The sequence below is a fragment of the Coccomyxa subellipsoidea genome (assembly GCF_000258705.1).
Source record: "Coccomyxa subellipsoidea C-169, whole genome shotgun sequence".
Taxonomy (NCBI): domain Eukaryota; kingdom Viridiplantae; phylum Chlorophyta; class Trebouxiophyceae; family Coccomyxaceae; genus Coccomyxa; species Coccomyxa subellipsoidea.
This window is the reverse complement of record NW_005178040.1, coordinates 2,556,429-2,578,732: the sequence shown is the minus strand read 5'-3', so window position 1 is coordinate 2,578,732 and position 22,304 is coordinate 2,556,429. Positions and strand designations below refer to the sequence as shown.

General features: G+C 53.8%; 3 protein-coding genes across 3 annotated transcripts; all 3 read right to left on the bottom strand.

Annotated features, from left to right (window-relative positions):
• Positions 1 to 1,474: 1,474 nt before the first annotated feature.
• Positions 1,475 to 14,387, bottom strand: COCSUDRAFT_46515 (P-loop containing nucleoside triphosphate hydrolase protein; the record flags this gene model as incomplete). The annotated part of the gene is made up of 27 exons (XM_005650631.1): positions 1,475 to 1,666; positions 2,017 to 2,175; positions 2,570 to 2,677; positions 3,227 to 3,379; positions 3,867 to 4,033; positions 4,302 to 4,535; positions 4,921 to 5,069; positions 5,321 to 5,403; positions 5,728 to 5,913; positions 6,343 to 6,486; positions 6,912 to 7,112; positions 7,406 to 7,456; positions 7,623 to 7,748; positions 8,048 to 8,197; positions 8,620 to 8,815; positions 9,162 to 9,341; positions 9,806 to 9,971; positions 10,368 to 10,534; positions 10,974 to 11,214; positions 11,486 to 11,657; positions 11,810 to 11,869; positions 12,071 to 12,208; positions 12,364 to 12,474; positions 12,867 to 12,978; positions 13,368 to 13,528; positions 13,908 to 14,114; positions 14,343 to 14,387. 27 exons carry the CDS (start codon positions 14,385 to 14,387, stop codon positions 1,475 to 1,477), a joined length of 4,059 nt encoding a protein of 1,352 aa, XP_005650688.1.
• Positions 14,388 to 16,398: 2,011 nt separating this feature from the next.
• On the bottom strand, positions 16,399 to 17,159 carry COCSUDRAFT_61133 (hypothetical protein; the record flags this gene model as incomplete). Its single annotated transcript, XM_005650630.1, has 4 exons — positions 16,399 to 16,411; positions 16,619 to 16,736; positions 16,884 to 16,998; positions 17,124 to 17,159. The coding sequence occupies 4 exons, from the start codon at positions 17,157 to 17,159 to the stop codon at positions 16,399 to 16,401; spliced, it is 282 nt and encodes a 93-aa protein (XP_005650687.1).
• A 257-nt stretch (positions 17,160 to 17,416) lies between these two features.
• COCSUDRAFT_46514 (alpha/beta-hydrolase) lies at positions 17,417 to 22,207 on the bottom strand. Its single transcript, XM_005650629.1, has 8 exons — positions 21,726 to 22,207; positions 21,223 to 21,463; positions 20,748 to 20,974; positions 20,034 to 20,294; positions 19,395 to 19,587; positions 18,951 to 19,121; positions 18,460 to 18,593; positions 17,417 to 18,110 (listed from the first exon to the last, which is right to left on the bottom strand). The coding sequence occupies exons 1-8, from the start codon at positions 22,029 to 22,031 to the stop codon at positions 17,892 to 17,894; spliced, it is 1,752 nt and encodes a 583-aa protein (XP_005650686.1). The 5' UTR covers positions 22,032 to 22,207; the 3' UTR covers positions 17,417 to 17,891.
• Positions 22,208 to 22,304: the final 97 nt, after the last annotated feature.

The following is a 22,304-nucleotide window of genomic DNA, read 5'->3' as shown; positions in this document are numbered from 1 at the left end:
AAATAGTTTCTTTACATTCTAGTGAAATTCTGCTTGCATGTTCATCACAAGGACATGTACATGGACACAGGAACCGAATCTTCATCCATGCAAAGCCAAAGCTGGCAGTGCCCTCGACCTCGCTTCCACAATTCCAAGCACGGCTTGATACCTTCATTAAGTTTCCCAAAATGCTTGATGATGCAGGATGATGCACCACCATTGACACTGCGACGCCGTGCGCTGTAGTGCTTCAGCAAAACAAAGCTCGCTGTCCTAGTGAGCAGATCGGAAGCTCAAACAAAAGACCGTGACTGCTGCACATGCAAGCAGCCATCATGCGTCGCACGACAGATGCAGAGTTCCCTCATGCCTTTACCCGCAAAGAACTCACGAATTGCTCTCAAAAATTTAGTGTACAGCGCTGCGAACCTCTTCCTAAGCTCCGTCTGCTAGACTTCTCAGTACATGCTCTTCATTGAATTCCCTACTTACCTCTGACCCTCCTAGAGAGCCTGTCCTGCAGTGACCCATTTCCCAGCACCACGAACCCCAGTCAAACAGTCCAGGTGCCATCGCCACACCACACCCCAGCTGTGGTGCTCGCATCTGCTCCGCCCAGGAGCAGATCTGGCCAGACAGCGACCACAGCAGGGTCCAGGCCTGCTTAGAAACTGAAGGTGCCTCCGCTGCAACGCGCCGGATCTGGTGGCCGCAGCTGCCCAGTACAAAGATTACCATTTAACGCTCGCACGGCCTTGTACGTTTTGTACTTTCTCTTGGCTGAAAGAGAGTGTTTCTGGGACCGCAGCGCTCACAGCACGACGCGCCACTCCATCTCATCATTGCCGTAGGCCGCGTACGCCTCGTCCAGGGACTTGGGGTACATCACGTCGGCTAACCCCACCCCCAGCAGCGCCAGCTCAGCAATAGCCTCCACTGCTTGCTTCATCTCGTCCTCGCTCGCCTCGCCATCTGCACTCGTGGCATGCCATGTGTCAATAACATCAACCAGAGGTGCTCACACACCCTTTGCAGATCTTCTGATGTGAGTTCAGTGAGCCGTTCTTTCAGTTGTGTAGCTTGAAAACGAGTTGTGACAACTAAGGATGCTCTCTTTGGTGGCTCAGCATCCGCTCAGCTCATGCATTTGGTATGTTGTGCGCACTAAACACATGAGCGGAGCAGGTTGGTGAGGAGCCAAAAGAGTCACCCATGTCACTAGGGACGTTTGGTGTCCTTATGAAAAACTTGCTGGGTGTGGCATGGGTGCAGAAGGAGCAGCGTCATCAGAATCTGTTGTAATTGTACCACCTGTCTGCAGTGAGACAATTTATGCGAATTGGACACGGCTCCAAGTTGATGAGAACAATCTGAGCTCTTGGGGGCTCTCATCCAACAACAAAGTGCAACCATCTGACCTCGGAATTTGGTGGAAGACGCACCCACCACAGGTGACTAATTAGCCTGCATATATTTCTTTCGCATCAGCAAACTAGGCAAATGTGCTCCAAGCAGGCAAAGAGGGCTTGCCTGGCGGCTGCTCTGTGAGCGCGTTGGCGAAACCGAACAGGTCGCCTCCGTCTGCGCCATCCGCTCGCAGCATGGCGGCCATCAGCTCAGATCCGGCCCCGCGGTACGCGCCGCGCAGCGCGCAGAAGCGCAGCAGCTCCCGCCAGCTCGGATCCTGCCGCCGCACAGAAAGTTTTTCAGATTTTAAAATGACAGCTGTGCGTCCGGATGGCGGAGGTTGTCCATGCCCTGAGACATGCAGTGTTGTGTAAAGGCAAGCACTGGTATCACCAGTCGAGGAAGTGCTGTTCATCACACTGCATGGCTTGCCAGGCAGAAATCCCCACTGCTTCCCACAAAAGTGGCAACAAAGAGCACTGCAATGATATCCCATGAAGACCACAAGATGCACCTAGGGGCAGCAACTGCAGAGGAGATGACAAGCTCCTGCGTTCCTGAGATCGTCTCACATTACACTGGCTGCTCAGGAAATCAGTGCTATGTGCAGGGCGGATGAAGATCTACCTCCATGAGTACCACAGGATGGCCCACGACGACGAGAAGTGCGCGCGCGCGAGTGATGGCGACGTTGAAGCGCTTGGGGTTGCGCCAGAAGCCGACATGCACGTCCGCCTCCTCGCCGTCCGCGTGCACCGGTGGCAGCGACTCGCGCTTAGTCAGCACCTGCGCCAGGCGCGTGCTGCAGTTCAAGCTTCGTGGACAAAGCATCTGGGGCAGCGGCATGTGCCAACATGTGATTTCAGTGGCCCCTGATTGGAGCTTCAGGAAGGGTCTCCAGGCTTTGTGCGCACAGTATGAGGCATGCCATTGCTTTACAGGAATTGAGGCACATTTCTTGGGCCAAAAAAAACACAGCATCACCCTTTGATGACCCCAAAGAGCACAGCAGCTCAGCCAGCATCCTTCCGGGGGCTCCGCTCCTTTACAGTCACGTGCACATGCACGGTACCCAGCCAAAGAAGTAATGTTTGGGAATTCCATGGCAGGGCCAAGGGGACTATAAAGTAATTGATGGTTTTGTATTGCCCTGCAGTACAACAACCAGGGGTGAGCGCACCGTGGAGATGAAGATGATGCGCTCCTCTTGGCCTTGGTAGTCATCTACGGTGCCCACGCGCACCGCGCCAAGGCCCCGTTCTCTCAGCAGCAGCCGGATCTTCTGCACCTGATGAGGCGCGCGAGACGGGCATCAGTCACCTCTCAGATAACCAAGTTGCAGCCCAGTGCGGCTTGCACAGATGACACGGCGCAGCATAGTCAAAGCAGGTGCAGCTGGATTGGAGGCCATCTGTGAAGCGTGTGCCTGCAATGCTGTACCTCTGACCCTGTCCGGAGACTTCCCGTCCCGATCAGCAAGCACGGAAATGGTCTATAGACAGAATCAAAGGAGCGGCAGTATAAGCACAGTGCTTCTGCGGCTGCATATGTGCTGACCAAGGTATCGGGCAGCTTCTATGACGTGTCCTTTCCATAGGCACAGGCACTCATGGCCGGCTAACGAGAAACGCAGCCAGGCAATGCGAAGCTACACTTAGAAAGCAATCTCACTGTGCGACCTGCCACACCGCGGATGCTCTACTCCGTGTGCATTGGAAGCCTGGCCGCCTCATTACCGCCCTACCCTCACATCAGATGGCTGGCACATTCAAGTGCACACCCTGATCCCCTCCAGATTATGCACAAGAAAGAGTAATCAGTTGCGTGCGCATCGCACCTGCTTGCGGTAGGTGGCAATGACGCCGAGGTCGTTTGGCTGCACGCCGATTTTTCCGTTGGCGCTGGTCTGCGCCAGCAGTCCCTCCACCAGGCCCACCAGCGCCGCCGCCTCCTCCGCATTGAAGTAGCTCGGCGCCTCGCCCTCCCGCATCTGCGCACAGCAACACAGTGTCACTTTCTCATGAAGATTGGTTCCTCAAGCTTCAATCAATGCAGGGACATCAGACTCTTCTGGAGCTTAGATAAGGATGGCCTTCGTGCAGCACGATACTTTACGTGAGCTTGGGTCAGGATGGGCTTCTTGCAGGGGCATCAATAGTTTCTCGAGCTTGGGTCAAGACGGGTGTCTTGCTCGGGCACCAAAGTTTCTCGAGCTTGGATCAGAATGGGCTTGCTGCAGGGGCCAGTGAGCCTTCTGCTGGGTGTTTGCTGGGAGGGTAATGTGTGGTGCTCTCAATGTGGCAGAGGTGGCTGGCAGACAAGCTGTCAAAGGCATGCATGCAACAAAAGAGAGCATGCCACTCTGCCCAAGCGACACATAGATCACCACACTCCTCAGCCCGAATGAGAGTGTGAATGTCAGGTAGTTGAGTAAATATGTAAGCCAAAGCAACTCTGCCTGACTGCAGAGTGATTACCTGTTGCCCGCGCACTCCAAAGAACAGCGTGCTGGGCAAATGCTCCTCATCCAGCGCATCTTCCTCAGCATCAGCCCCGTCGCTTCCATGCGCATGCTCCTCCCCGCGTTCTGCCCCGTCCTCTGATTGCCGCTCTTCTTTCACCGCTACGCCGCCATCCTCCAAGCCTGTCAACATATCCAGAAATTGTGTGAAAGCTGCTTCGTCACCAAGCACGCATGGGGGAGATACCTCTTGCGTTTATTGAAATAGACTGGTACCCATGTGTAGTAGTTTATGGCACATTCGAGCAAGCTCTTTATTTTCAGAATGGGACACAAAAGCGGGTTTGCTCCTTGTGCTGCTAAAGTGGATAGATTGTTGGCCCACTGCTTCCTTTCCCAATACCAATGTCCTCTCAACAAAAACACGGGGCAGTGTCCAAGGTAGCCGTACCCTCTCCACTGGCATGTGCCACGCCGTTGGGCTGCCCGGCTGCGGCTTCTGTGGGCTGCCCTTCCGGGAGCGCCGCCAGGTCCTCTCGGTCGGCGGCGGTGGCGGCGAGGGAGTCCCAGCGGGGGGGCAGCAGCGCGCGCTGGTCGGCGGCGGCCAGGAGGGAGTCGCCATAGAAGAGACGGTTGGGGATCTGCAGCAGCGAGCTGTGGCTGCGGTAGTTGCGCACCAGCATGCCTGCAATTGGAATTCGAATAGCACATTTCAGCACTCTTCGTTAATCTTGAAACAAAAATTCTTCTGTGCGTTGGCAAAGGCCAGGAACTTTGAGGCCTTGCTCCTCACCAAGCCCCCCAGGTCCCTGAAGGTGTGTACATATGCGCATGCATGCAGCACCCCTTCTGGTGCCCAGTCTGTCGAGGCAAGGCACCCTGACTACACACCTTGGCCTGAGACACTACACACAAAGTGGCTTCGGGGGGGCCCATGCCCAGCAATTGAGCTGCAAGACCTCTGGAGCGAAGTAGCCAATTTCGCAAGCTGCAGGCTCCAACGCAACATTCCACACTACTTTCTGGCGCGATTGGGATAGCCAAAGAACGTGTGCGTGCTGATGGCTCACCTGTCGCGGGGGCGCGATTGGATGCGAGCAGGCGGGGGACGTCCTCCCGGTGCGCATCGATGAAGCGCTCCAGCAGAGAGATTGTCAGGCCGTCCCCGAGCCCGCCGCCAGTGGCGGCCGCCACAGAGCGCACCACCGGCCCCAGCTGCCTGCAACAGGCGTCAATTTGGCACTGTTATGAATGCTTGGTGAACCACATGCGGGCTTTGGACACTCAGCACGTGAAGCCCCTTACATCCCAGCTTTTGAGACCTGGCTTACAGGAAATTGACTGGCAGTGTGCATGGCGCTATATTGATGTGATCTGAAGGGGCTGTGTGGGGCCTCAGGACGGATTTTGTTGACTCAAGCCAGAGAGATAGGAATTCGGTCAAAGCAAGGCTTTTGAAATATGGCGCACCTGGGGTCGCCGCACAGCAGCGCTCTGCAGCCCGGCTCTTGGCGCAACAACGTGAGAGGTACCAGCGCCTCTGGCAGCAGCGCCTGCGAGGTGAAAATTCAATTTCATTGTAAAAGTACTATTCCTTAAATTGCACGCTGGCCTGCAGCAATGCATGACCTTTGCATATGGCAAGCAACAGTCAACAGTCCATCACCACGCCCTCGTGATTGGCCCCTCAAAGCATCAACCCACCCGAGAGATACACTAGCAAGGATTCGTCTCCGGTCTTCCAGAAATTCACGTTCGTGATCCTCACATAGGAGGTTGTCAAAGAAGAAAAGCAGGCCGGGCGACGCATGTAAGGCCTCTGGACCCTCATGCGCAGGCAAAGTACACGATCTAAAAGGAGTGCTCTAAGAGTGCACCTGCCCCGCCTCGTCGATCATGACATGCGTGAAGCTGCACCCCGGGTAGGCCCCCTCGCGGAGAATGCCAGCCGCGCCACACGTGGCCACGATCACCCGCACAGCCGCCACCCGCTCGGAAGATGGCAGCATGAATGCGCCAACCGGCTCGCTCAGCTTGCAGTACGGCAGCACGTCCGCTTTCACCTGCGAGCAGCACATGCGGAAAGGCCTCTGTTACCATCAGCAGTAGAAGAAAAAATGATTTTCGCACTGGCATGTGTGCACCATTGGAGTAGCACTGTGCCAAACAACAAATCAATGACATTTGGGACCGGCAACCATTCTTAAAAGGAGGGCTCTGCACTCTGCGTTCAGAGCCCTACTGCCCAAGTGTCGGCTGTCCCGATTGTCAAGAGTCCTTTGCTGGGCACAGGACTTACTTTGCTATCGTGTTGGTGGTCTTCCATTTGCTGTTCCAAATTTGCAAGTTGTACCATGGATATTGTCCATTAGAAAGTTGCCCAATCCCAAGATGGACGCTTATTTCCATTGACATCAAGCGAGTGTGGCAGGACACCGCCAACGATAGAAACAGTTGCACTGCATTTGCATTTGCAGGAAAGGCAGGCGTGCCTGGTTGGGGGGTCTCCGGGGGTCGTTGAGCCGCAGCATGTCGCTGGTGGGGACCTTGGCAGAGAGCGCAGACGCCAGCAGGTCGGCCGAGTAGTTCTGTGGCGCGCACAGCAGCAGCTTGGCAGCCGGCTCGCGCTTCAGCACCTGCCGCATGGCAAGAGACTCACACACAGACCCTCTCTTTCACAGACACACTCACAGACAGACGCACTCAAAAACTCAACCACTGACTCACAAACTCACCGTCTTTCTCGGAGAATCGTTAATTCAATTGCCTTTTTCACTCAGAGGGCTGCACTGTAGGTGGTGAGCCCCTCTAAGAATAACAATTGTCCTTAGCATGCACACAGTCGACGGCGATGCCAAACCTTTGGGCAGGTGAACATGTAACATGGGCATAGACTGGCAATGCTTTCATTTGAAATCACCTTCTCCAACACCCAATGTATGTGAGATGGATGTGTCCAGCCTCTGCTGAGGCCGCAAAGAACTGCTTTTGAAGGAACGAGTGAGAGAAGGTCTGCGGAGAGGGCGTGCATGCATGCATGCATGCAAGCAGGATTGCACACCTGCAGGGCGCACTCGACCAGGGTGACGGTCTTGCCGGTGCCGGGGGGTCCAAAGAGAGCAAAGGGGGTCCCCCCGCCGGCACCGCAGAGCACCGAGGCGACGGCCAGGCGCTGCTCAAAGTTGAGGACGCGCATTCCCTCCTCGCAGATACCCTCCGCGCAGGCGTCCACCTCCTCCAGGCTCGGGCCGGCCACCGTCTCCTTCGCAGCGCCCTCTAACCCGCTTAGTCACCACTCATCACATCACTCAAATTACAATCACAATTGACAACTTGTGTGTAATGGGAACATGACAGCCTTGCATGTCTTGGATTCCGTCATGATGTCATGCACACCATGCATATAATGTGTCTGATCCTCGATGTCGCCACTGCCACCTATCTAAAAGGTCATTTTATTTGAGGCAGAGTGTGCATGGCACAGGCTAAAGAGTCAGTTTGTGGCCTGAGCATTCTCTTCCATGGCATGCAGTAAGCATGCAGGAGGACACCCACCTGTTCTGGTTCTGATGCGTAGAGGTCGTCCGGCAGGACGTCCTTTGGCGCCTGCGCATGGCATGCGTGATCAGTGCAACAGCAATGCGCATGCTTCATTCAACCAGAACAACAGGCATGCAGGAATACTGACTGGAAGACGTCTCAAAATTTGGCTCAAGTACTGCATTATCCTGCAGCATATCCCCTGCAACAAGTGATTCTGGGGGGACCCCACCGGTAGCTCCTGAAAGTGTGGGTTGGAGGCCTGGTCTACGGCGGCGTGCATGCGGCGCAGCGGCGTCCGATCAAAGGTGAAGCGGACGTGGAACAGCGGATTTGACGGACTGGATGTGGATGCACCCTGCAACATTTCACAACCCCCATGCACCCCTTCCAATATGTGCATTCCCCAGCAATTCTTCGGTGTGTGTCTGGAAAATCAATCACATACTTGTGTGCCCCCCTGCATTTTTGACACCCCTCATGCAACCAAACCATTGCACTTGCGCAATCCCCAACAGTCTTTTGCATGACAAGCTGTGAAAGCATGTGGATAATGGGTGCTTTGGCCTTCTTGCAAACACAGAGGCACGCATCCTTGTCATGGAGAGCGCACACCCACAGCAGAGAAGTCGTCCTTGTCAAAAGAAAGTGACTCACCTTCAGTGGTTTTGAGTCCCAGAATTGCTGGGGCAGGGCCAGGAACGCCAGAGTAGACTCGACAGCCACCACCGCCGCAGCATACTCGATAGATTCCTCCTCGGCGGCCCTCAGGTAGACTGTGTCCGCCAACAGCAGCGCGGGCCGCCCCTGCATTTGAATTAGATTTTGAGTTCGAATCCAAAAGGCTTGCCGCTAATTGACAGAGTCAGCGCATCTAGCATGACACCCAATTGATTCGCCAAGAAGAACACAAATATTAACAAGGTCATCCTGCCAGAAGGTTTGCATCGCTGTATGACTATTGGATTTGGAAGGTGATTGCTTCTGACATTTTGCAGATGAGGATCTGAACTCCTCATGAGCCAAGGGGCACACATAACACAAACAAACCCGCCCAGTCTCGGGGATTCCAGCCCGGAAGCCATGTGCCAGAAATTCCACAAAAGCTCCGTCTGAAGCGCAGGCTCAGAGGAGTAGGACTCTCAGGTCACTTCAAAAGCTTCCGCGAACCACTGGATGTGTGTGCAACTCAGGAGCCACAAAGACAGCAAGAGAGAGGGGGGCTGCACCTCGGGGAGGCCCGGCACTTCCACCACTGCCAGGACGGGCGGCTCATCCTTGGAGGTTGCCGGCAGAATGTAGTCGAGGCTGGGGCCCAGGTAGCGCCCCACGCTTACTGAGGGGCTGCGCCAGGCGCTCTGCAGCGTGTAGCGCCGCGTCGGGAACACGGTCGCGTAGCTCAGCCGCACGTTGAACATGTCGTACCTGCCCGGGGTCAGCGCACCATCAAGTTCAGCCAAGTAATCTGTTTTTGGTGCCAGGACACCTCAAGAAGCAAGCCTGTGCCCCAGGTTCCCCAGTCCAAGTGCTTGATGACACAATTGGTGCTTTACGTGGATGTGTATTCGCACACCTTGGCATAGATGCCTAAGGCTGCACTCACCAAGTCTACAAGCATGGAAACAATTGCATGCAGAGGCACTAATGAGTTACTTCTGTCCTCCACTAGCATATGCCGTCAGCTGCAGAGTAGGGGGAAATGGAATCATATGTTCCCCTGAACATGATAGACTATGATCAAGCAGACGCGAGAGCGACCAATTTCCCGCACCGGCAGATGTCGGATTCCATGGCAGATTCCTCCAGCCGCAACATGCGGTGCAGCCGCTGCGAGTACCGCGCTGCCTGCTGGCTCCCCTTGCTTGCGGCATCCAAAGCTGCCGCATTACGCTGCGCCAGCGCCTGCCCGCGCTGAGCTCTGGCCGCCAGTGGTGGCCCTCCCTTTCTCCCACTGCGCAGACCCACAACACATGCATGATTAGTCCGCCCAATCAAGAGAAGAACCTGAGAAATGGGGCCAAAGAGAATACACTCAGTCACATATGCTGCACAGCCGTATGTCATTGTGATGATGCATTCAATCACCGTGCCAAAATAACCAATAGATGAAGGGTGGAGAACTAGCAATTCTTCAAGCAACCGTCTATGTGAGGACCACTCTAGTTGGCGTTGGAATATAGGGAAGACATTGTATCCTGCATGTCATGGCTTCTGTATTTTACAAATCAAATCAGTCGATTACCCTGAACGAAAGCCCAAACCCGAGGACCCGAGGACCCTCAAAACAACAAAAAATATCAAGCAGAATAATTTGCCCTGCAGCATGAGATTAAACGAACACATTCAAGCCAGACATCACACTATAAGACAATGAATTTGGATGGTGGCATAGCAGGAATGGAGCAAGAGACTCACTCCTTGCCAAAGAGCTCGCTCAAGTCCAGGCTGGCTGCATGGAAGGCGGTCGGCGGCTGTTCAAACAGCGTCTTCAAGGCAGCAATCACAAACGGCCGCGCATCCACTCGCAGCAGGCTCGCTATCTGGTCGCTGCGACGTGCCAGCGACACTGACACTCTCCTGCCTGTGGATACAGATTGAAAAATACAAATCAGATGCTGCGCACACTAACCCCTCTTACAGGAAACGTCCATAGACCTCGCACGAGTGCACGTTGCTCCGTGGCCTTTGTGCACGGCAATAGTCTGTGCAATGGACTGCTTGGCCTAATCTTTCCCAAAGGCATAGAGACAGACACTCCAGCTATGATGTCCTTTATGCATGCTGAGAGCTATTCCATCCTATGAGCACCCTGATGGCATCCTGTCCTGCATGCATGCTGGGAGCTAATCCATTCTAAGGGCACCCTGACAGCATCCATGCATCCTGTCCTGCATGCGTGCTGAGAGCCACTTTGAATTTAAGAGCACCCTAGCAGCGTCCATGCATCCTGAAAAAGGGGAGTCAGAGGGAGGAATACCGATGACGGTGATGGCATGTCCGCCGCCAGGCAGCAGGGCACAGCAGCCGCAGGAGTGGCCGCGCGAGGCGGCAAAGCCGTGCAGCGCCCAGCCGGGCTCGCTGCCCTCCTTCCAAGGCACCAGGAACGTGAAGAGCACCAATGCATGCAGCACGCCGGACTCCTCCCTGCAGGGCAAAGAAGAAGTCATTGAGCTTGAAGCAGATGCGCTGCGCACTTGGAAAGCAAGCATTCCAGACCAGCAGGGTCGAATGGCAACCCGGTGCTGCAGGCGACTCAAACCTGATAGCCTGCAGGGCTGTGATGAATGTGGCGTTCAGCCAGTTGCCCGGTTTCACTCGCCTGCAGCAACGGTTGTCACATGTAGTGGGCTTTCCCTGCCTAAATTGCATCTGTTCTCTGTGCATGCTGATATAACATTTGCAGTGCAGGACACTGTTTAGCCTGTGCATCGTCCATCATTAACTTGCTTGCCGGCAACGCCCAGGTCCCACAGCCAGCCGACCACGTTGCTCAGGTCTCATCTCTAATCCTGCTGCACGTCAGGCCCCAAGATAACCCATATTGACCACTGTGCAGATGACTCGAAAAGGCTGGGATGCTCACTCTCTGTGGGGCCCCGCAGAGGCATCCATGATGAGCGTGGCAAGGTAGCGCCGGCCGTCCGGAAGCTTTACCGCCGTTCCTCGGCCGCGACTAAGCACGCCGGCGTTTTTAGTAATCCCGGCGTCATCCAGCAGAGCGAATGTGTGCGGCCTGGCCGGCACGATGCGCACGTCCGCCAGCAGAGCCTGGTGGCTGCCCCGGTTGAAGGCGCTCATTGTCCTGAAGTACAGCGCCCTGCCGCCTGCACAGCCATCATATCAGGAGTGACATTAGCAAATAGAAGAGGATGTGGTCTTCGTGTCAGTCTGTGCATGCCTCTCATCTGCCAGAGTCTGCCTGAGATTTCAGTCATGCAGCTGCCTCTGTCTGTTCAAGATCCTCTTACATGTAATACCACCAAGTCCAAGTTGCTTGAGGTAAAGCCAAACAACAAGTAAAACAGCAACAGAAAACTGGGTTGGCAGGCTGAAAGGGACGTGGCTGATTGCAAACTGTGACTGAGAGTGGCGCACTTGCTTCTCCGGTGTGAGACGGCTGCATGCGGGCCACCAGAGAGGCCAAGGGCTCTAGATGGGAGGGATAATGGCCGAACAGGCTGGCAGGCGTAGTCATCTGGTGGCTGCCAAAGTCGATGTCCTCGCTCAGCGTGAGGCCACCTTTGTCCAGTAGCAGATTCTTCATATCCTGTGCATACTTAACTCTGTAACGAATGCTTTGCACCTCCGTGGCGAGAGCGGACTTGTCTCAGACTGGCAGGAATAGGATGTGTAGAAGGGATACGGCATGGATAGGAATGTTGGAGGCTTCAGGCATGGCGGGAAGTCATGAGAGAGCACCTTGAGAGCAGCAGCCTGGAATCTCTCAAATGCTCTGCTCCCAAGCCACTCCGCAGCTTCCTGCACAACATCAGCACTGGTGAGTACAACAATTAAAGCATGACTTCCTGACACAATGCTAAGCCAAGCAAGAAAAATTCCAGAGCAAATATCCTCGTCCACATTGCCAGAGGACCAACAATACTCAGATCATCATGCATGCTTGAGCTGACAAGATTCAGCAATGCCTAATTAGTGTTGGAGTGCTAGGTAAAGCTGCACCTCTGGAAGGTCGCAGGGGGTCCCGAAGGGGGGTCCCTGCATTGACGGCGGCAGCTGGGAGTTTGGCAGCGGGGGATCCGCCAGGGAGGGGTCCTGGATGAGCTGCAGCAGCGCCGACTCCAGGTGCGCCGGCACCTCCTGAAGATCGTTTCAGGCGTAAAGTTTCATCTGTCATTTCATTGGTGCTTGCTCTGTGTTAGTGTGTTGTGTGCTGTGTGTCTTGCAGCTGCCCTGATCTGTAACAGGATCGCGGAGACTGTGATCTGTGTAGGCAGTCCCCCAATATTATTTACCTCTTTGTGCGCGGCGTTCCCTCCCTGCTCCTGGCCCCGACCTGTTTTGGCGCGCTCATAGCCGGCGCCGTTTTCCGCGAATGCCGGCAGCGATGCTCCCGCCATGTATGCCTGCGGTACACCCGCCACCTAATCTAGCATGCCTGCCTCATGCATGCATCCTGTATAGGGTGCCCCACTTAGAGGTCTTTTGAGGCCCCAGGGTCCAGAGAAAGACACAAATGATGACAGGACAGGTGCGGTGCGGTGCATTGCAATCAGTCTGGGCCGCTTGCTCAATTTGGGACAGTGCACGGGGCAAATGTAACAGGATGCCCCAGAAAATTATCTGAGGCCTTGGGTTCCAGACGAATACAAATGGGCGACAAGTTCCCCCTGTGTGTGAGGGCTATATGTGTTTGAATCCCAAGGGATCTCACTCAGCTTCTTTGCCTGCCATGCATAATTGGCAGCTTCCAGAAAGGCGAGCAGATGGCCTTGTGGGCGCATGTTGCGAGGAATACCTGCTTCATGGCGGCCAGAAGATCCAGCGCATACTGTCGGCCGTTGGACCTGGCCTGCTCTTTGTTCTTCAGGTCGTCTGCCAACACCGCACACCACTTCCTGTCTGTGTATCTGCAACAAGTAGCCAGGCTCCTGACTGGCAGATATAGATGGCAGGCTGATTGCTAAGACCAAAGCATGAGGACTGATGCATCAGGGAAACTTCACTCGCACTGATTGGTCCGTCCTGCTCATCATTGACAGCAGTGTGGACTTGATTGCCTCTTGTTGCCGAGCAGGTGCTGGATATCAAGCAAGCTGTTTTAAAATGTATAAGACATGACAATGCCATGACAGCATGCTGCATTGACGGGGCAAGAACTTCACAGAACCCCGTCAAACTCCTTGATATTTCCTGTCAAGATACTGAATGCCAGCATTCAAACAAGCGACATCAAGAATTAAGGAAAGTTTGTGTGGAGCTCTTGCAAGGGGTATATGGACAGATAAGGGGAGGCCACCTGTCATCTTGTGCCAGCTGAGAAGACCCATCCGCAAGCCCCTGTGGGATATTGGGCACATCCGCATGCAGCCCCAACGGCGCGTAGCCCCTGGGACGAGCCTCCATCAGGCAGATTGTCACTGCGCTCAGCAGCGGCCCAGGCAACTTGGGCATTTGTTCCTGCAGAGAAAAATACCCAAAAAAATCAGATTTGCTCTCACTCCAGAGGGAGACCCTTACAGCTGGACCTTAATGCATGTATTCTCTGCTGCTCCATCAGTCTTGTGCAGGGAAACCAAGTTGACAAAGTACACATCATTACAAAATACAAAGATTAAATTGAAAAGAACATTGATTTGGTTGGCATGCATGTGTTGGAGTATGCATGCGGTGCAGATGCATGACTTTCACCAAATGACACCGAAGCACACCAGCAGGAACTTCATGGACATGAGGGTCACATCACATGCAGCCCTCTCATGCAGGTACTGGGACTCAGTATACCAAGCACTCATCATACCAAGGTGGCAGCATTTAGAGGCAACAGAAGTTTTCTCACCCCGAGTGCAGCTCGGATGCGGTCATAGACGGCGCCATCTGGCATGGTCTGCCCCGGGGGGCCAGGGCCAAGGGTGTTGGAGGGCAGGCGCTGCACACGGGCGCTGCCTTCCACAAAGGGAGCGTCCAGCTCGCCAGATCCCCTCGCCAGGCTGGCCGAGCGGCTGTGCGAGGGCGTTCCTGACTGCCTTGATGGCGACGGCTCCCCCTGCAATTCATTACAAATTTAGTTATCAAGACTGTAAACACGTGATGTCACATGAACCAGACTAACCCACGAAGGCATGTCCTAAGGGCGAGGCACAGGCTAATCATCATCAGAGAGAGCATCCTGGCATGTAGACAAGGACTTCAGAAGGTCATGCAACAGCAGCAAATCCAAGCACAGGCCTCTTTCTTATTCTGAGCCAAGCAGGGGAAAATAGGTCACATGCACCTGTGATGATGGCGAGAGCGGCTGGGGCAGGTGAGATGGCGGCATTGTTGGCAGGGGGAGGGCATGTGGGGGGTGGCCCCCCACATGCCACATGGGTCGCATGAAATGTGGTGGGCCGTGAAAATGCCCGTGCGGATGCACTGCTGGCGCACCCTGCCACCCTGGTGGTGCAAATCCTGCAGGAAGGTACATTAGAGAGCTGAATCCGCACAGACCACACTGCAGAGTGTTCTTCAATGAGTGGTACCCATCAATGCCCCGCAGGAGCAACAATTTGCTGTGCAGGCCGCAAAACAAAACAGCGGAAAACAAATGGCCGAGCGGCAAGGCAGTCTGGTGTGCCCTAGGAAGAAATTATCTGGGCTGTGGTGCACCTGGCGGTGGTGGGAATTGGCCAAATGGCATGGGATGACCTTGCCACCAACCTCCCATGGGCGGCCCTTGCTCCACTGGGGCGCCGTATGGGGGTTGGTTGCCCCAGGGCTGCATTAGAATACGATGCACTGCTTTATTGCTGACCTTCCCAGTGCCGATCTACCCTTACTGGCTTTCTGTGCCTTGCCAAAAATCGATGCCTCTCGCCGGTCATAGACCGTCAGATTCGCACGATCAATCGAGACTGAGACTCTGGAGACTTTCCTCAACCAAATTAGAGTATGTAACTCACGAGTGCAGCAGCGTACAGGCAGCAATTACACCAGGCAATGCCCCTACTCTGCTCGACCAATTGCCACCCAACTGCTTCAAAATGTCCTCGAAAGCTACCACCTAGGTTTAGGCTCTACAGTGAGATTATAAGGTATGTGATCCTACAGAAGATCTGGATGGTAATCAAAGCACAGCATTGTACGATGGTGCCAGCAATATATTTCTGTGGCGTGCGACAGGCACTGTTCAGCAAGAAAGAAATCCTATCTCGTCATCCTCTAAACGCATCAAGCACCTACTACAGAGAAGCTATCAGATCGCCAGTGGAAGATTTGATGAGGGTGATGCTCGAGGCAGCATTTTTTAACATCTTGCCTTGCAATCTTCCAGACATATTCTTTGCATGATGATCAACAGACACTGCAGGACTTACTCGTCAATTTCATTACAGTAAGGCTTTCCTAGCTGGAAAGATCATCATGTTCCAAGATTGTGGAGGAATTTGACCCTGCCCAACCCTCGAGGTTTTCTCCCGCCATCCTGACTGCTATTTATAGCTGCGACAGCTCTACCGCGTTTCCATTTGAATGCTGTTAGTCCATTTAACAATCCCTAGGCGGCTGGATGATGTGTAATCTTCTTTCATTCCTTCCTCCAAATTAAGCCAGCATGTACACTGTATTGTCCACCACTCCTGAATCATATCAGGCAGACTCTGTCGGACTTGCCTGGCAAAGCATTGTGATGTCAGCTACCATGGGCCTCAGCTATCCCATCCTATGTATACATGCCCAGAATTTTCTAGGAAAGTGTTCCCACTACGTAGTGGCACTATGCAGAGGACTGCAGTGCAGTCTTCCCACCAGTAGTTTGTTGAATACCTTATGGATGGAGTGGATAACAATTCCGAGATGATTGGTACATGATTGGTATAATTAGTACTACCTAGTAGGCAATTAGTCATTGACTGCACTGACGCTGCAGTACATGGTGCCGCTGTAGTGTGCGAGTCCCCAAAGGACAGCCACATGGTGAGTTGTTTCCAAAAGCACAGCGGCCAGGCAGTAATATTAATGTGCAGAGAGGCCACAGCATCGGTGCCACTTATATACACCTGCCTCTGAACAGGCTTTCTGGCAAGGGTGATCTGCCAACACCAACAAGACCAGCATTGACAGGTCAACATGCATGCAAAGTTCCCTCAGCAGGCGCTCTGTGTGTAAAGCCACTTCATGCGTGCAAACGTTACAGACACTTTAATACCAAGAGCAGCAGGGCATCCAATCTCGCTGTCGAGTTTGTACTGAGTGACTGAGACTGTTCCAATGGGTGGCTGCCTGGTGCTCCCTTGTCATGCAACTTGCATGATGCAAGCTTTCAAGGGTATCGCCCCCATCCAATTCACTGATCACTTGTTGGGCCTGCACGCAACACCCAAAATTAGTGCAGCACAAACTGCACAGCCATCAGAGTCATAAAGCACAGGGCAAGACAAATTGACCCCTGGCACAATGCATGTTCCTAGAGGACTCTGCGCCCACAGCAGAGTAAGCTTTGCAGTTTTTCAACCGCAGTAATTCCAATGAGCTGTGCAGGATGAATTTTTAGCAAGAGAGGAAGCAACGCACTCGTGCGCAACCGTGTCGCCTTCTGCAATTGTGCCAGGCTCCGCTATTGTTTGCACTCCGGAGCCGGGGTCATAGGCAGGTTTAGGCCCCCTCCCAGTTATCGGTGTCTCGTGCACGACTGTCCACAGCAGAATCAACCAATGTGTTCAGTCTTGATCCACTTCATGCGCCCTCCTATGATCTTACAAGGCCAGAAGTAAAGCAGCCATCGCAGGTTGTCGCTGCAATGAAGCCACCAACAAGCATCAGAGTAGAGGACACGCACTGGGGTGCCCGGGCTCGTGGGCGATGTCTATCTTCGTTTTCTCGTCATCGACACCTTTGATGTTCGAAGCACCAAGGCCCTCTGCCACGGCAGGCGCGGCACCCTTGCCCTTTGCCTGTGACGCATGTCGTACCCACCTTGGCAAGTCTTCAGTGTCATGACATGGGCATTCACGGCTTGCATCGCCACCAAAATACCAATTACATTTGGATTTAAAGGGCGAAAGGGACTTGGTTATACCTTGACTTCACCGTCCGTACCAAAAGTTGCCTGCATGGTTCTGCAGGATGATGGCTATGTACCCGATTCAAAAGGTGATGCAAAGAATGCAGGAGATGGGCCACTGGGATATATCTATAGTAACTATATAATCGAGGTAGTTCATAAGTTTCCGGGAATATTGGGGAACTAAACGTGGACGTGCCGATGCATGGGAGATATAGATTTTTTGAATTCCAAAATGATTTCTGCCAGCTGAGCGTTCCGGGAACGCCGTTCCCTCTTTGTCTTGGTACACCAGTGACTTCAGCAAATTTTGCACGAGCAGAGACCCATTAAATTTACAACACAGCAGCATTCCCCAATATCTTCAGCTTCAATACCCTCGGATTAGAAGAGCACAGAGCGCTGCTAGCGTATATGATGAACGCGCGCACTGTGTGTTCCATCATGAATGCTTTGCATGCTAGACATCTCAGTGTAGCAGAGTTCAAAAATTTCATGCATGATGCATCTCACGGTGCACCTGTGTCCGCACAAGCATGACACACACAATTTTACGGTACTCGCTGCATGGCTCTGTTCTACCGAATTATTGGCCATCATAATCCGACCAAAAGGCAACTCTGTGCTTCGCAATACAGACTTACCAATGCTTGCACAGAGCAAACAAGCTGAGCACAGTCAGTTTGCAGTTCCGGCAGAATCAGTCTTTTCTGCTGCAATAATTACTGCACCTATTCTACACTGAAAGGCTCCAACAAGTAATCTAAACACTACCATTCTCGCCTATCTAAAGCTCTTGCCGTCCCGAATCAGCGCCTTTCTGAGCTTGCCTTCATAGTCAGCGGGCCAGTGGTCAGTCAGGCCGGGGAAGGTCACAAGCAGGAACACCCTGTAGAGAGACCTGAGCGTCCCCTCTCTTTTGTCAAAGACCCCGGCCAGCAGCTTATACAGGTACAGGGGTATGAAGCCCCAGCCCTCTATGTTGTGCCACCTCTTCACCTCCTGCACGATACCATTCTTCGTTTTGGTGCACGCCCCTGAGCCTTAAGGAACTTCCTGTCAGTGCATAGCAACCCCCATGATGTGAAACGAAGTGGTGCATGCAAGCTTTGCTTCCAAATCCAAAGACGTGCTAGACAGCTGCACTTGCACCAAGCTCTCCATGCAAAAAGTGTACCACTTCAAAGAAGCAAAGGAGCAGCAAAGGCGGATTCCCTGCTCTCGTAGATACATGCAGCATGCAAGTGGGACTGCTTGCCTAGCTTCATGTGCTTCAGAGCTGGAGGCAAAAGAGGCAAATGTGGAGAAGTCACACTGAAGTTTAATAGACTGCAGGAGGAAGAACAAGTACCTTTGGGTTGAAGAGGACGCGGCCAGTGCTGGTGATGAAGACTTCCTGGCCGACATCAGCGTACTGCAGCATCAGCGGCGGCAGGTGGCAGATGATGTCAGCGCCATGACATACCCGGAAGGCGCGACGACGGCCTGTCGCACCAGCCATATTTGATTTTACAGGTGCATGCGCTACTTTGCAAAATGTTTGGGTCCATTCAATCATTCGCTGGAAAGTTCGATCTTCTAAACCCTGCTGTCTGTGTACGCAATTTCCTTGCAGCAGCATTGTGGATGCTTCATGCGCTATACGTGCATCCGCAACACAGGAGACAGGTCGTTGATTCTCTAATGGCATGATTTTGGAAGCAGTGCAATCTGCAAATGCAGTCCATTCTGCAGTGCTGAGGTGGAGAGGAATGCTTGCTTGGTCTCACACGGTGACATGTGCAGAACACAGCCTACATGACAGGATCTGCAACACAAAACAGGCATCGCAACCTTGCACACCTGTCGATGATGTGGCATTGAAGGAGGCCGACACGTGGCGCGCAAACTCCTTGTCGCCGACGCGCGGCGGCGCAAAACCGTACACGGCCGTGATACGGTCCGCTACGGGCAGCTCCCGGCTGGCCGCCACCTGTGCAAAGAGGATTGCCAGCGCTGCGCCCAGTGAGTGCCCTGCATGAACAAGGAAACACGTTTCCTTCTGAGAATTTCTTCTTTGATGCCGCAGTTGAGGAACAAGAGCATGTTTGGGCGTTCCTTGCATGCACTGATTAGTCATTACGGTCGGGTTTGGTCACCTTGAGCAGAGCAGCCTTGAAAACGGACCACTATAGCCAGACATGAGGCTATTGCTTTGGCCACGGATGCCTTTGGTCATGATTCTGTCAAGAATTTCTCACCAGGATTTGATGCAACTGAATTTCAAAGCTGATCCTGAGTGCGCACCGGCCAGATAGATGGCCTTCTGCCCGCTGGGATCTGCGGCATGGATGGCACTGATGAGCTCTTCGAAGAGGACGCCGCTCTCTTCATCACCATGGAACAGCGCCCCATAGAAGCCGTCGTGCACCCGACCCAAGCCCTTCCGCTCCGTCATGCTTATCCTGCACAGACGCCGACTGACTTCATCCGCAGCATTCTGTGAGAAGATTCAGCATGCGCTTGTACGGGCAGCTGATGGCCCGGTTGATCTACAGTATCCAGACCTATCCTGTCTTCATCGTGTGAAGCAGTGTGGAGTAGCGGGAGCAGTCAGCATGCTGCCATCTGGGCCGTCTGCGTGAGCTGGACAGCAACTGCGATGCAGAAAAAAGGAGTGAAAAGTGAACAGAGATGCCCAAGGAGCACATAAAAGATACAGAGCACAGCAGCTGAGAAGCGCTGTCTCAGGCTCCCCAGAAATAGAAGACTCCCAGCTGCGTTGCATCGCTTGGACCCACTCGTCAGTTGACCCACTGGTGTTCTGCACCCAGCTTGATTTTTGAGGTCTGAGATCCGTGCCAAGCCAATCGCCTTATTATGCCCTTGATCATAGTCCGCACCGGCATGTGATATAGCTGCTAAGCCCTGCTCCTATTAGCCTACCTCCTTCAAACCTAAGTAAAGACAATATGTGTCCAGCAGTCCAGGCTCTTGCCTGCCCGAGGAGCGCAGGTTGATCAGGTTGGTGGGCTCGGAGCCCCTGAAGACCAGTATGAGGGCGTGCGGCGAGCTGAGCAGGGCACAGCGCGTGCGCGGCACAAAGGCGGCCGCCCCGCCGCCTTCCGGGACAGCTGCCGTGAAGCTGTCGGTACCTGTATGGAAGTAGTTGTGGAAACGCAGGCCCCACCGCGCCTCCACTGTGTCCTGCGGATGCACAGCAGATATATTCAAAGGCATGCCTCAGCAACATTGCATGCTTTGGACCGCGTGTGATACACTCCTCAACGTGAAGGTCTAGCCACCACCTCAATACTGGGTCCTACGCCCAGAGCTTGCTGTTAGAGACCCTTACTCAAGAGTGGGATTCAAGTAGCCTTACCAAAACCTTGTGCCAGGGAACATATTATGACCTCACGCAGCTCGACGCCTTTCTCATAGCCGGTGTTCTCATGACTGACAGGAGTGGTTCATAGAATAATCAGCAGCTGGAATCACTTAAGTGCTTGCCTTGCCTGCCTGAGCTTCGCAGCGAAGTAACAGTGCTCATCACCTGCTATTTGGTGTGGTGCCCTGTGGATGGACATACGCAAATGCTGGACATCAGGTGCCTGACAACCAAGCACAGGTTCTGTGAAGCCGAGCAGAGCCAAGCCACACCTTGATGATGCCCTCCTCCTCGTACACCAGCTTCATGCACAGCGACAGAAAGTGCGCAACAGCTGGGTTGTAGCCTGCCGACGGGCCGGCAGCGCCGTCCGCCGCCTCCGTGCCGCCAGCCAAGACCTCCGTGGCAGAGTACTGCCAAGGAATTGAGAAGTCCGTAGCGGTGTTGTTGACAAGCGAGTAGGACAGCTTGCGGCCGTCCGCCGTCACATGCCATGAACCTGATCACGGAGCACATGCCTTTTCAAGATCAGGCACTTTGCCATGCAATGTCACTCTCTGAGCTCCACATGTGATTCGTCAAGATGCTTGGGGTGTGCGCTTCCCAGTACGGGAGCAAGCGTGCCATCCCCTGTCAGAAGGCATTCTGATAAAAGGATGTGAAAATCAGGACTATTGGATCATCTCGGCATCGTGCATTGTGTCATCTCAGACATGAGATAAGGGGTGAGTCAGCAGCGGTCCACACCGGTGAGCCCTGCAAGGCGGTCCTCGAGCCAGGGAGTGGCCCGCCTGAACAGGTCGTCCAGCCGCAGAGCTTGCAACAGCGCCACCAGTGTGTTGTCCACAAATGCTGCGTACGCTGACAGGAAGCTGGTGCGCGCGTATGCAGCCACTCGTGATTGCCAGCGAGCTGCAGTCTGCGCTATGGGCTGCCCAGCACTTGCCACCCCATCCCGCCACGGCCTTGTAATTACCTGTGGCAGCCCCTGTAGCAGACTTCGATTTAACATATGACATATATGGTGCTGACACCCACAGGCAGCCTGCTGTCTACTTGGGAGCTTCTTGTCATTTTCGACCCAGCCTATACATAATTGAGCCCACTGTGGATGAGTATCAGGGGACTTTAAATCAACTGTTGATTTAGAGTCCCCTGTGAGTATCTTGCTTGACAGAGCATGATGTGAAACGGCATCTGGTGTGATACATGCCACGAAGGGCTGTAGGATGGACAGGCGGCTCGCACACCTGCTTCTTCGGTCCTTCTGATGCGCTGTCTGCATTTGGGGTCTTCTGTTTGCTGTCTGGCTGGCTAGCGGCCACAGCAAAGCTTCTCTGTCTGGATGGCCTTGGCCAGGTCGGCAGAGTCTGAAAAGACTTCCTCCCGCAAGAATGCGCATTCTGGCAACTGTGCTGAGGAGTCCCGCAACGATAGGGGCACCAATCAGGATTCTTGGAGAACTTGACAGGTCTAAAACTCCGCAACGTACTAGCACCTGGTCGCCCACTGGCTTTCAAGAAAGCCAGCTTCTGGAGCAGAGCAGCACTCTTCATACTGAAATTAAACTTTTATATGTTGAGCACAAGCGTCTCCATATTCTTCTCGGTTGATGTACTTGTAGGATCCCTTGGATACCATGGGGGCCATGGATGCCCACAAACAACACTCATCGAATCTCGCTTTACGTCCCATAGTATTCAATCATAACATCCTTCCCAATCTGGCTGGGTAGCCAAGCATTTGCTGACCTGTCTCTTGGACATCTAAAGCCAGCTGCTGTCCAGCGCGCTTGATGACGCATCCTACTCTGTCGGGCAAAATCCACT